The 14,037-nt window shown below is 36.5% G+C and overlaps 1 protein-coding gene across 2 annotated transcripts in view; it reads left to right on the top strand.

Annotated features, from left to right (window-relative positions):
- Positions 1 to 14,037, top strand: part of GRID2 (glutamate ionotropic receptor delta type subunit 2) — a 693,976-nt gene that overhangs the window by 135,137 nt on the left and 544,802 nt on the right. For both annotated transcript variants that reach the window (XM_027635943.1, XM_027635941.1), the window contains exon 2: positions 7,620 to 7,775. In XM_027635943.1, coding sequence (XP_027491744.1) covers positions 7,620 to 7,775 — 156 coding nt within the window. The remainder of the gene's footprint in view (positions 1 to 7,619; positions 7,776 to 14,037) is intronic.

The raw sequence follows: 14,037 nt of genomic DNA, 5'->3' as shown, positions 1-14,037 counted from the left end.
TTTCTAGCCAACAATAACACATCACAAAAAGGGATTGGCAAATGACAGCTGTTATTTAAATTAGATTAACAAGACTCAGCAGACAATTTTGACAAATTGTACCATTTGCTATATTAAGTATAAGTGTAAAATGATGGTTTATAACTGAAGAACAATAGAAATATTTGTCAGGATGAACTTAAAATAATTCAGCAGTGGTTGGAAAGAGTTTGTGCTTGTGCATATGGGCCCAACAGACAGCGTAAATAAGGGGGATAAGATATTAGCCTATTCTTTCCAAGTGTGAACAGAATTCCCAATGACACTTATGTGTATCCACAATGTTGCAATAGAAATACATGGAGGAAAAAAAACATCCAGTATGCAAACTGTACTCATACTACAAACTGTCAGAACAGTAATTTTCAATATTTCCTGAGCACCACAGAACTCTAGAACTTATTGTATCCACATGAACTGGCCCCAGACTGTCTCTAATAATATTAAAATTAAATTAAGGCAGCACAAAGGCAATTGATTCTATACCTTCAGGCTTGTGTGTTTCAGCTTTCCTAGAAAAGCTGTGTTGCTTTATAATTAATAGGTTTGACACACTTTACCTGAAACATTGGCTCTCGTTGTATATAAATCTATTCAGAAGAGCCTAAAAAGAGTAGTCTTTATTTACTTTGTCAACCTGTTAAGCCATCTTAATACTTCCAAAACTTGGTGGTATACTCTAGAGAGAAAAAAAAAAAAAGTGCAATACAGTGGGATACCCACCTCAAGTAAAAAAAATTTAAAACAAATATCATTTTTCAAAACCAAGCAGAACTGTATTGGTTGTTTTACTGTGAGATTGGGACACTAAAAAACAACCATGCTTCAGCAGAAGAATGGAGAGTCTTTTCTGTGTTTCGATGATAACTGCACTTTTCTGACTTTCTTTGTATTGTAAACAGACTTTGCCTCTAGCAATTGCCAGATTGAAACACCGTGAAATTCTTCACTCACAGCTTTTTTTTTTTTTTAAATGTTTAAAGTTAGAAAGTGAAAAGCAACAAAGGGAAGGAGTTGCTATATCATTTACATGATGTTCCAGTTGTTTAACTGCACTGAGAATGGGGTTAAGTACTTACAAAAGGAACGGAAAGGAACTGTGTACTTTTATGATGTAGCTCCCAAACTGAGTGGAGATGTCTTCTGCTGTGGTTGAGTAAGTGGTGCCATACAAAGTTGGCAGCACTCTATTAAGGTCAGCAAAGAGTCTCATTTCAAGATGTGACTTGAGACAGATTAGTCATAGGCCTAAAGTTAGGTTTGTACATTCAAAGCATTTGTTAAAATTGGGTGTGAATAGGGAAAACTCTTTCATTCTCCAATTCAGCTCTTTAACCTCTGATTTAATTGTTGTGTCCAATAAAAAAGTATATTTTCTCTAATTCATTAAATACCAGTAATGAATAGTTTGTGTATATCCACCAGATTGCAAAACTAGATTGCAAGATTTGCAGGGAAGGTGGCTTCCCTAGAAAATAATGCAGAGAGGTTTGTTTTGGGGTGCTTGTTTTTTTTTCTACCTTGTATTTAATAATTTTGCTTTTTTATTACTACATGGAAAGTGATTGTTTAAAGAATGTGTTTTGGAGATAGCAGCAACCTGTATGTAGTCATATGTAATGTATGGTCACTGATCTCAGGGAAGTGACATTGCTCATGGTCTGGAAAAACATCCACCCTTCTCTATCAGAAGCAGACCTTTACAAAAGTCCATTAAAAATGACAGTAGGCCTGACATGTCTTTTACTTGAGTAATCTTGCATCAGTGGTAATCCAGAAACTGTAGTGAAGGTTTTCTGGTGTCATCTGTACTGCTTAAGTTCATAAGTAGAACTTCCATATGTGTATGTAGATTTAGTGTTGGCAAATACCGTCTGTGAAGCTTTATGTATCTGATGATAAATAGCAGAAGATATGTGCTAATGTATTGCTCAATGTCTTTAGTGTGCTTATAGAAGAGAGATATGAAGTAGAAAGAGAAATCTAACCTTTACAGTTTGGTGTGCAGGGGGACATCATGTCTGCAGTAGGAGCTAGTGCAGGTGCTCCTCAGCCTACCCTCCTGTCTCTTTCACCATCATCATGGGAGCTGTGAAAGTCTTGCAAAATTAAAATGAACAAACAAGTAGTGTTTTCAAAAATTTCAGCTTGACCTAGATGCACTCAGATGCCAAGATCCCTGTAGTGCAGGGTAGAGAGCCTCTGGGGAGCAAACACATGAGGCTGATGATTTCAGATGCAAAGGATTGGCTCTGCCCTGAGATAAAGCCCCACGCTGGCCCCGGGTGAGCCAGCCATGGTCCCCGAGGGCTGGGGGGCTCAGCGGCCAAGCCCTGTGCCATGCTTGGCGTCTGCAGTGTGACGCGCAAGGTGGCTGAGGACACATCTGCTGGGAACTCCCTCCTGATACAGAGGAGGTGGAGGATTTCAACTCTTTGTGCTGCAGTGACAAAATTAAGCTTACTGTGCTGTTTCTAAAGGGTTTCTAAAACTTAGTCAACTTGAAAGAGAAAGGCAAAGCCTGCTGTTTTCCTTTTGTTGACAAAATCAAGATGTGATTGTATGTACTCAACTGCCTATATGTCAACAGAGAAACTTAACAGCAGCTCTAAATGTGTCACAATGAAATTTAGGGTCCAGATGTTTTAGTGCATGGTGAATACCATGGTAATGGGGACTGCATGAGCAAGGGAAGGTCTATATATGTGACTTGCTAAATTCCTACATTAGGACAACCTCTCTCTCTAACATGTCAAGTCCCTGTTATATATGCATATATTCATTAAATCAGATATCATAGTATGTGGTAGAGCTAGGTATTTGCCATTATAGTTAAAAATGAATGGATTTAATACGAATTTCCCCAAGCAGACACTCACATGCCCTGGAAATGAGATTTTACTCTACAGTGTATCTGAGGATCTCAAATACCAGTCTTATTGATTTAGGCACCTAGAAATTAATGTCTCCTAACATTGTTTCATACAGGGGAGCTATACCTGTGGCAATGTGCTCATGGATCTGAAGGACATCTCAGATGAGATTTGCCATTAGAAGTAAAAACTCAGCTACCAATTCTGAGCATTAACAGCATGGCCACCCTTCTCCCAGCTGCTGTGTAAAGTTTCTCATTCAGCATAATAATTCAGTAGCAGCAGTTGGGAAAATACAGTGGAATTGTATTCAGTCACTGGAACAGGTTGGCAATATCAGTGGGACAAAGAATTTTCATAGAATCAGCAGCTGCTGAGAACGTGAGATAGTACCTCAAAAGGTTCCTACATATACACTTCCCCAATTTCTTCCTTTTCTCTCAAAAAATTCCTGGTCTTGTGAACTAGGAAATAACTGGGCAAAGTGCATATGGCTTTTATTGGTGAGGTATGTGTGTGCAATGTTAGAAAGTGAAAATCAAATACATGCTGAAACTGAATTGTGACCTCAATTCACAATGGCATTTAATCCATGTACTCTTCCTCCCCTTTGAAACGAGGTACTTAATTTTCTGAGACTAATACAGGGCACTGAGGTCCAGAAATGTCATACTTTCATAGGTAATAAAATTATAATACTTGAGAACACTGCAGGCAGTGAACTTTGTCCTTTCTTAGTCAATAGAAAGACGAACATTAGTTTAAATCTTTTCTCGCTTCATCCTTGCAGTCATGATGCATTTCTCTCCCATTTTTACATTTTCTGGGCTGATTGCACTAGACTGTGGAAATCACTCTAGAAATAGCTGATATCTAATTTGGATTCTGTTTTTTGTGTGTATGGGTCAGTAGGCCAAGGGGTCTTTGAAAAGCCTTTTCAATGATGTTATAAGTATTTGAACTTAATGAACATTTGTCTGATTTGGCCTATATTAACTTAAATCGACAGATTTCTGGTAACATGACTAAGTGCAAATGAGATAGCTAAATGCAAAGAATTCTCTGCTAAGCCACAGGACGTTATTGATGTGCTGAGGGTTTTTTAAAAAACCAGTAGAGAATTACGTTTGTGCCGTCCTCATCCAGATTCTGAAATAAAGCTGAGAGTAATGACATGCTAATAAAATAGGAGGGGGAAACTGGTGCAGAGTAGTTGCTGTGTCAGCATGTCAGCTCCTGATGCAATCACAGGAATCCTCCTTGAGTACAGTTAGAAGTGACATGTTTAGTGTGAGGCCAGTTCCACCTGAGGTGAGCAGTGGGAGTGGAAGCGAAATGAACAGCATCTACTTTTGTATAATTTTGAAGAATTTCTTCCTTTCTAAAGAGTGTTGTTGCATCATTTTTCTAGACAGCGAGTGTCTTACAGTATATGTAGGAACAATTTGCTTTTTCTCCTCAGCTGTTTATTACTTTCTGAAACAATTTTTCTTATAGCCAGAAGGGTTCCTTTTAGGCGACTACTCTGAATAAGTTTGCAGTCATTCCAATTCTCTCGTTTGCAGCTCTACATGAAGATATGAGAAAGCATATAGGTCTCACTGTGGAAATAATGTTTGAGTCTGATACCCTTTCTTTGGGGTTGTTTGACTTGGTTAAATGACTGTATTTAAAAGAATACATATAAAAACTTCAGTGTGATTTCAGGTCTCAGCAACAAAAGAAAATCATACATCATACATAATGTTAAAGTTAAGCTTTAGTTAAAGACTGTGTATTGAGCTAGGTGTAAAAATTTTGATATGCCTTTTTCAGATTAGAAAGATCATCCCTGTCAATCAGAGGATAGTTCCTGAGACCACAATGAAAGGAAAATATTCCGGCAGTGTTAACACAATCCAAACAATGCCTTTCAGCTTTTCACTGAAATGTTTTTTCTTTTAGGAAAAAACCCCAAAAATAATGTCCCTTCCTCCCAGCCCTGTAATTTAGAGACATGTAATGCAGCTGAAAGAGGGACATAAAATTTTATACATGAAAAAAGGGAAAATTTGAAAATGAATCAGGTTTTTTTTTTGTCTTGGTTTTATTTTGGTTTTAGTTTTCCAATTTTATTTAACAACTGAAATTAAAATTTGAGAATCAATTATGTAATAGAATTTATCCTATCACTGTTCAAAGTGTAATGCATGTGCTGCTATGCACTGCCATCTCCTGAAAGGAACAGTGTAATCTTTATTATATCTTAAAAGGCTTTTTGTGTAGTCAAATCAGATACTCTAATGAATAAAGCCTGAGTTTCTGACAGAAGACAATCTGATTCCTGCTAGGATGCTCAGACAGGACCTATGATTAGAACTTTTTTTTTTTGCAATTCACGTATATATTTATTTGTTTTACCTATGGAGATACTCCTACACTTAGAGCATGTGTAACATAGTGTTTGTGTAAGGTATTTTCTTTAAAATGTCAGATACAGTATTGGTAATAGAAGATATTTTGAAATTGGCATCTGAAATATGGAGCCATAAATGAAATAAGAGCAAAAGTGGAGAAATTGTACTAAAGTGAGAGTGAGTGTGAAGACAGCATGGAGTTTCATCTAATCCAGTTCCTTATACGTTCAGATGCTGCTAGAGATAGGATTTGTTTCAGGCTGATAAATGGGAGAAAAAGCATAGGTATTTATTAGGAATATCAGTGTGTGAAAGAAACAGAAAAGATTATCAAGAAGGTTCATCTGTTGAGAAACTTAATGCATTCTCCAGTCCAACATCATCTTGGGAGCTGCCATCTGCTGGCCAGTGGAATTGCTATGGGGTAGAAGGGGATTTTTGTAATGACATGGAAAAGAAAACTAGATACCTGAGACTTTTCTATATCCTCTACTCAATAAATGACCTGGATTATTTTGGGGACAAAACCATGCTTAAGATGACACTTCCCATCTGTGGAATAAGAAGCTGTTCTCTGCAGTGTTGTCTGGAAAGTCTTTGTTTTGCCATGCTGTTCTGCAACACGGTCGACAGCTGCCCTGTGCATGTGCATGAAATCTGTGCATGTTCATTTCTTTACAGTATAGCATTTGTTACAGAATTACTCTACAGAGATATAATTTGACTAATTACTCTAATGATTTTCCAATTTTTTTTCTTAATTTTATCCTTGGTACTTAGTAGCCATGTAAATTTGTTCCTTCAAATCAGTATAGGTGTAACTCCAAAATGGGTGGGTTTGGTTTGAGTTCCATGAGGTTAGAAACATTTTTTAAGTTATGTATTGGACAAAGTCTCTTGTACCCTTAAACACTACATGGGTACACAAATAGCTGTCTTTGTAGAGAAGACACAGTTTGCAGCATCTTGAATACCAAGTGTATTTTCTGCCATGTGCAGCTTTACTTTATGGAGCTAAATAAAACAAGGGAAATTGAAATGGGGACATGAGAGAAAAATGAATGTTTTCAGCTGAGATTTGCACAGAGATGACAGGTGAATGAGGTGGAGAGGTAAAGAACAGCTGTTCCAGATGGTAGCAGCTTCAGGAGGGAAAATGCTGGAGTCAAAGCGGTCAGATTGTAGGAAGAGATGATGCTCATGGAGGATGAGTGGTGCTGGCAGGGAAATGAGTGTCAGAGGTCAGTGGGAAAAGCACAGTAAACACTGCGTATAAAGTTTATTTATCTTAAACTAACTATTTCCTGTAAATGAATCTTTTGTAGTTCTTTTCAGCACTGATTGCAGGTGCTGAAATCATCAGCGATCAACATTTTCTGTTATCTTTGTCTACCTCAACACGTACACTGCCTTAGTTCAGTTTTGTACTGACAACAGACAGTCAAGAATAAATCACAGTTTTCAAAAGTCTGTTTTTTAAGCATCCCTTCTGTATCTTTAATCTACTGCCTGGAAATGAAAGCTTCAGAGGTGCTTGAAAATTTAATAGCCTTGATTTTAAGGTTTTAAACAATCTAGCATTCTTCATGAGACTGTAACAGTGTAATTTGAGCCATCTCTACATACATAATTCATACAAGAAGCAAATGTAAAATAATAGGCAACTAATGATGTTAAAAGTGACACTATAGTTTAAAGACATTTAAAAAGAGCTAAAACCTCTGGATTAGTCTTGGAGTTCTTTTCAAGGCACCTGAAGAATTGGTTGTCTGAGGGTTGGGCACTCTCACTCTCTGGCTCCACTTGAGTTTAATTGTTCCATGTTTACAATGTTCTACTTAAATGCTGTGGAGAAGTAGACAGAACAGTCGCTTTCTGTCAGATTTATGAAGGCAGAACTTATTTTAATTAACCATTTAAACTTAACTTACTGACTTTGAGTTGACTCAAAGTTGTTTTACAAATCCGATAGGTATTACACCTGAAATAGTTTACATTGGTGACTGACCTGTCTGTTGATCATGGGTGTCAATTCTACATCATTTTCCCAGTGCTGCTACCATTTTAGGCTTAGTCTCGCATGATATAAATGTTTCCCTTCAATTTATGTTTTAAAGTATGTCAAAATGAAGAAGTTCTCTATATTGTGAAGTAGCTTCTGGGCTTTCTGTTGAGATAACTACTCTTCAGGAGTGAGTGAAGGGATGATGTTGTAGCATAAAATATCTTAAGTGCTTAATGATTAATCCATTGGGATACTGCAGGTGAAAGGTGCAATGTGATTTTGGTCTTTTTTTTTTTTCCCTTACAGGGGCAATTTTTGATGAATCTGCCAAAAAAGATGAGGAAGTATTTCGAATGGCAGTTGCTGATCTCAACCAGAATGATGAAATCTTGCAAACAGAGAAAATCACATGTTCAGTGACATTTGTGGATGGCAACAATCCTTTTCAGGCGGTTCAAGAAGGTAGGACAACTAAAGAGATTTCCTGTTGTTGTTTCTCTAGCGACTTGCAAAATATTACTCTGAGAGCTTCCTAGTTTTGTGAGAATTTGCAATTGTTGTTGGCTTGTTTTTCTATGACATATAAAATATTGCATTTAATTTTGGATTTAGCTGCTTTGGTCTGTGTAGGTCTAGTGACTTAAAGCTATAAAGTCATTTATCCGTTTTGTGGAATGTGGGAAAGAAGTCTTTTTACCTACATCTTTCCCTTCTTGCAGGCCTCTTAGGAGTTATTGTCAAACCAATGACTTCTTCCTACTACTTTTTAGTTTAATGTCATGCAGTTAATGGCACTTATTTGGAAAACAAAAGTCGTTGTGTGGATAACCTTTTCAGCCCACACACCTGAAAAAGTTACCAGTTTTAAAGGAGGGATTAGAGATAATCTGATCACTCAGAAAGTTGCCTGTGTCTTATATTATTTTGTACTCAGTCTGTCCTTTGTCATTCCCCAATTATTGGACAAGGGGTGGCAATGTTGCTTTGGGCTCCTGTGATGATAGGATGTAGGATGATAACAGAACATAATATTTGAAATCCCTCTGAGCTGGATTAGTAAATCGCTGGTGTGACCAAGCAGTTGTCTGGAAAGACAGCTGTGAGAAGTCTTTAGAAGTATGGGTTCAAATTTGGTTTGTAAATATTTGTTATTTCTTTGCTGTTCCGACATACTAACTTCTGTCTGAGATGCAAAAGATGCTTAATGTAGGTATATTATTAGACTTTTCTTAACAACAAAACAAAATTTTGATGATTTTCCATGTCTTTACTGGCTCCATATTGACACTTGAGATTTAAGGGAAATATGCATATAGTTACTTCACTATTTGTGAAATCAGAGGTTGATACCAGTTTGGCTTCAAAAGACTGTTGACAAGACAATGCTAATGAGAAGGGTTATAATGCTTATATGACAATGTTTTTTACCAATGACTTTCTTAATTTTTGAGAATTCAGTAATTATTTTGTTCTGTTAAACTTTACAAGTGGATAGACCTGTCTAATGGGAACGGTTGCAGTCTGTGCTTGATGAGGCTGATGCCGAAAAAAACATGATTTTGAGAATATTCCACTTAGAATCAATTCAATCTCTTTCAATCTGAAAAGGCTAACATGAAAATTGAAACTATCTGATACTTTTAGAATTCAGAGGGGAAAAGTGAACTAAACTTTTTAAAGATACTTTCTACACTGTTGATGTTTAAGGTTTGTTGGTTTTCGTGTTTTCGGTTTTTTTTTCAATTCATCCAGGAGGGATAATGGCATCTGATGCCATGTACTTAGCATTGATTAACACTGAAACTTAGCAATTAATTTCCTTTATCATTGTGGTAGATTAGTTGCAGATTATTCCACAAAATTATGTTTTTAGCATCTTTTTTACTTCTAACTTAAAGAAAGTAGGAATGTCCAGTAAAGTAGAACATTCTAAAGGAGTTCATAGCCTGATACTTCAATATTCAACTACTGATTTTATGCAAAAGTTCTATTTGTCGTTGTTGAAAATATCTTGGTATGGTCAACATTTGAAATGTGAATGGAGCAGATTTGACATGAATTTCATTACCATCTGTGCGGGGGTGAAAGGTCTGTTATGATATTGAAGAATTCAAGAAATTACTTTCCATTAAAAACTATTTCTTGTAAATACATGGTCAAATACAGCTACATGCCTAGCAAGCATCATATTCACTATCTCTTAAGTGCCCTGTGTTTTGTTTGGAATAATTTGAGTGAAAAAACAAAGGTTCTGTCTTTCGCATGTGTGTATCTGTGAAATTTTGCTTTTTGAATTATTTTACCACAGTTAACGTGTTTTCTTCTGGTTTAACTGAACAAAGGCACAAGATGCAGTGTAATGTTACAATTACTTTGCACCAGTTTCCTGCCTTTCTTCTTTACTCTCTATCTTTATATCACTTGTTTCTTGCTCTTAATTGCATTTCTTACAAGTGTTAGTAGCAGGAAAGGGGACCACTCTAACTTTTGTCACATATTACATTGTTTATACCTGGGACAAACACTTAGCAAAAATGCACTGTACTAAGCTCCAGAAAAAAAGTTAGTTTAAACAGTCAGGCCATTTTTTGTCTTCTGTTTCTAAAAGAAATACTAGAACAAGGCTAAATCTCATGTTTTTAAGTGTGTATGACATTCAGTATTCTCCAACTTGCCTTTTTCATGCAAGCATGAGCTCTTCTTTGGAATCATAAAAATGTTGAGTCTGAAGTACTCGTCTATCAAGCAGAGCCTAATGTTGACAAAATTATACTATTTATTTATTATTATGTTCTACTATTTGTTTTAATTATTTTTATATAAACTGTTTGACGTTTTGCTTTTACTTCACAATATCTGGGGTTTTTTTAATGTTTTGACTTTTTTCATATCATCTAAACTACAGAATAACCTGTGAGAAAACATCTTTTAATGCTTGGTAAAATGCTAGTTTAAAGCATTAAACCCATAGCAATAACTTAAAATGGGTCTAAATTTGTCTAAAATCTACCTGTTTTAGTCAATAGAGAAGGTTAAAAAATTTACCTTGGACTATGAATTTCAAAAAACAAAAAGACATGAGCAAAAACCTCACAAAGCAAGACACAGAGGAAATACTTACAAAGTTATTTTTCGTAATGATCCACTAATGGACAGCATGCAGTATTTCTTTTATTTCATTAAATTAGCAAATTTAGCAAGTAACTCCCAAACAATTTAAACATAAATACTCAGACACTTCATAATGATCTTGGGATGTAAAGATAAATAATATGAGAGGATCAGTTACTGTGTGGTACTGTGTTCTTCCCTCTGAATCTGTTTTTATAAATTATTATAGTGCCCTTAAATGTCTTCCATTTGTACCTTAGGGCATCTCATTAGCAGTTCTGATTGGAGCGATGATACTATAAACAAAGCTGAGTGGTTTTACCCTGAAGACCTGTGAATGACATGCCCCGTAATACCACTGGAAATGCCCTCGGGGGCAATTTATAGGCATGTTTTAGTGCACAGAAATAAGAGGCAAAATTCTTTAAGTTAGGAGAACTGTTCTTCCCTTTGGTACATGTTCTATCAGAAAGGGCCAACAGTGGGTGTGATGCAGATGTTTTATTGTGTGATTCATGCTTCCATGTCAACATCATGGAGTAGCATGGGAAACCCATGGAGGGAAGTCCAGGGCAAGCCCAGTTGGTAGGTCAGGGTGAAGACCAGTGAAGTGTATTGCCAGATGTGCATAGCTTCAGCCTGACACACACAGGGGAGCGTTTGCAGAAGAAGAGAGTGGCTGAGAAGGGTGGCTGAATCATGTAGGTGGTGCACCTCATGGAAGCTGCAGCCCAGCTGCTGAGATGTCACAGTAACACACACCTGTTGTAATGTCCAACACGGCATGTTCCTCCCTCTCTACCTTTCTTTCTTCAGTACAAAACACTTCATAATGTTCAAAGTACTCTTCTATGAATGTCTCAAAATATTTGTGTGCTTGCGTGATAGAATAAGAATATTTTATGCTGTGCCCATGTTGGGTACCACAAAGGGAAAGCAGGAATTTAAGTTTTCTCTGTATAGTCATTGAAGGAAGTAGGGATAGTCAGTTTTTGCATGGTAGCAAGTCAGTAATTTGGCACTATGAAACAAGGAATTATGATGCTAGATCCATACTATTGGCAATAATACATATTAGTATAAACTTCTTTTCCTGTGAGATTTCAACTTACAGCAGTATTTAAATAGGAGTAGGATTGGCCTTCCAAAGGTTTTGAGTTCTAAATATACTTAAACTGAAATTATTTTTATAAGAGTCTTGTTTCTATATTTTTTTCTAATGGACTGTTTTTCCTTTCACTGGGAAATTTGATTGAAATAAATATAACACTTGTTTGTCAGAAAATCATCCTGTTCTCTCATCTTCCTCTTGCTTTTATTATTCTTGTGCTTACTTCAGTACACTAATAATTAAAGCTTAAATTTTATGGTTCAAAGCCTGCCATTTCCTCCAATTCTTAATTTATCATTAATAATATGATCACACATTTGCTGAATGGCTAGTATAAAATATGCAATAGCCTATGCATTTTTGTGGCAAAGGGAGGGAAGGGGCAGCTTTGGTAACTTGAACCAGAGGTAATAATTTGGTTTGCGTGAATCTGCCTCCTTGGGCAGCACATTTTCTACAGCCCTCCTGTTGCTATTTCCACTTTCACACCAGGAGTTATAGATCAAACTCTGCAGGAGTTTACAGTGCTCGGGGCATCCACAGCATCTGGAGGGTAGTCAGAGCTCGGCAGGACCCATGTCCAAAGATGTACATTGTTCTTGGAGATCCATTGGCGATATTTTAAACCTCATGGCAAACACTTTCTTTTCATTCAGTGATGATATTTTTTTTATCTTACTCTTTTCTCCTACCTCCTTTTTTTTTTTTTGACAATATGACATTTTTACTGATCTGGAAGAATAACTCCATAGTAATGCAGTGTTTTCTTCTATAACCTACCTATAATACATGGCAAATAGGTTTGACTGATGCTTTTTGAAATCCACTTTTTTGACACATTTTCCTATTGCAATCACATATATGTGAAGCTTATTTTTCTTTCTTTTTTTTTTAAACCAACCTTTTTGTCATTCAGGTTAGTCACCAGAGTATGCTTACAGACACCAACTTGAGCCTTCGTAATGGCTTTTGAAAGCTTATTGTGATCAGTGAAGTAAATAAGGCAGTGAGTCATAACTAAATGGGATTCAGCTGTAGAGTAGCAGAGGTTTGTAGGGCAGCAATATGTATGAAGGTCACATGCAGGATTTTATTCAAGCAAAGTTTTATGGTCAGAAATTATGACCTGATGGATACATCTGCTTTGGCCTTTGGGACTAGAGGAGTGTAATAAGATTGTCCTTTCCCATTTCTCTGATCACTGTAGAAACCTGTTTAAATCCACAGATTTCATGGACTGCTAAACTTACTTTCACTTTGTGTCACTTATTTCTTCAAATTTCTCAGCTTTCCTTGTGCTGTTTATTAACCAGTACATGTTCAGTTTGAGATTAAACCTTTACAGGGTTGCACTTCTTCACTGCCCTTCCATTTCATTCCCAGTTTTCTTTCTTATTTCCCAATAAAATGGATTTTGATGTGAAAAGATATACTGAGGGGGGGGAAAAAATTCAAGTAAGATTTGAACCATAAAAAGTTAAGGGAGAAGAGGAGGAGAATTTCAATAATGATATAAAACTCAAATGTAAAATCAGAAACTGTTGAAAATGTTTGCAATTGCAAATTGCTTGTATGATGAGTACTTCAGAAGATATGGTAGGAGATTTTTTTTTTTAATTACCTGTCCTCTGTGCATCCACATAATGTAACAGCAGTTGTGGCACTGTGCCCTGTTCTCAAAGTGCAGGGTGAGAAACCTAGTACTCTTACACAGGCTTTGATCTCGTTTAAGTCTTGCTAACCCCACAAAATCAATCAGATCTCCAGTTTGCATAAATACACCATGGGAGTCCAAGTGTTGACAGCTTAAGAAAAAAGATCTTGCAACACCAGTGATAAAATCATGACAGTTGGGAAGAGGAGGGTTGCATGGGAGAAGATCAGGGAGAAGGGAGGATTGAGCATTGATTGAACTAGAAAAGAGACAATAGAGGCTTAGTTAAAGATTAGTAGGATGCATATTTAACACATTTTCCACATCAATTTGAAAGCTATTGTGACCTTCCTTTGCCCAGAAGTAAACTTCCCAGAGCATACTGCAAGCTGTAAGAGGAGGTCAGATTTATTGTCAGTTAAGGCCTCATAGTGGTACAGCAGATACAGTAATTGCAAGACTTCCATTGCTCTCCAGCCTTTGAATTTTGAGCTCCAGTGTTTTCTAGTTCTCTAATTCTTGCTGTAGTAATGTTTTCTTCAGTTCAAGACAACTTCCATTATCTTTGTTTCCAGTTTGAAAGCAAACTCTGGCAGCTGTAAGCTGAACTAGGCTTTCAGATACTTGAAGATAAAAAAAACCCCAAACTTTATATTCAGCTCCAAAAAGCTCCTTCAAATCCACATAAATTAAAATAAAAAAATAAACAAATCGATCCATCAAGATTGGCTTTCTCCAGGGTAGCTTAAGCAATGTGAGAAACACGGTTTGAGGAAAAGAGGTACAAGTCTTGCCAGTCTGTGGTATTTGCAGATAGCAGATCTAAAAAAAATCAATATATAAGATGT

The sequence above is a fragment of the Corapipo altera genome, unplaced genomic scaffold (assembly GCF_003945725.1).
Source record: "Corapipo altera isolate COAL_440 unplaced genomic scaffold, ASM394572v1 22b, whole genome shotgun sequence".
In the NCBI taxonomy this organism is placed as follows: domain Eukaryota; kingdom Metazoa; phylum Chordata; class Aves; order Passeriformes; family Pipridae; genus Corapipo; species Corapipo altera.
The sequence above is the reverse complement of the archived record's forward strand: the minus strand, read 5'-3'. Positions and strand labels throughout refer to the sequence as shown.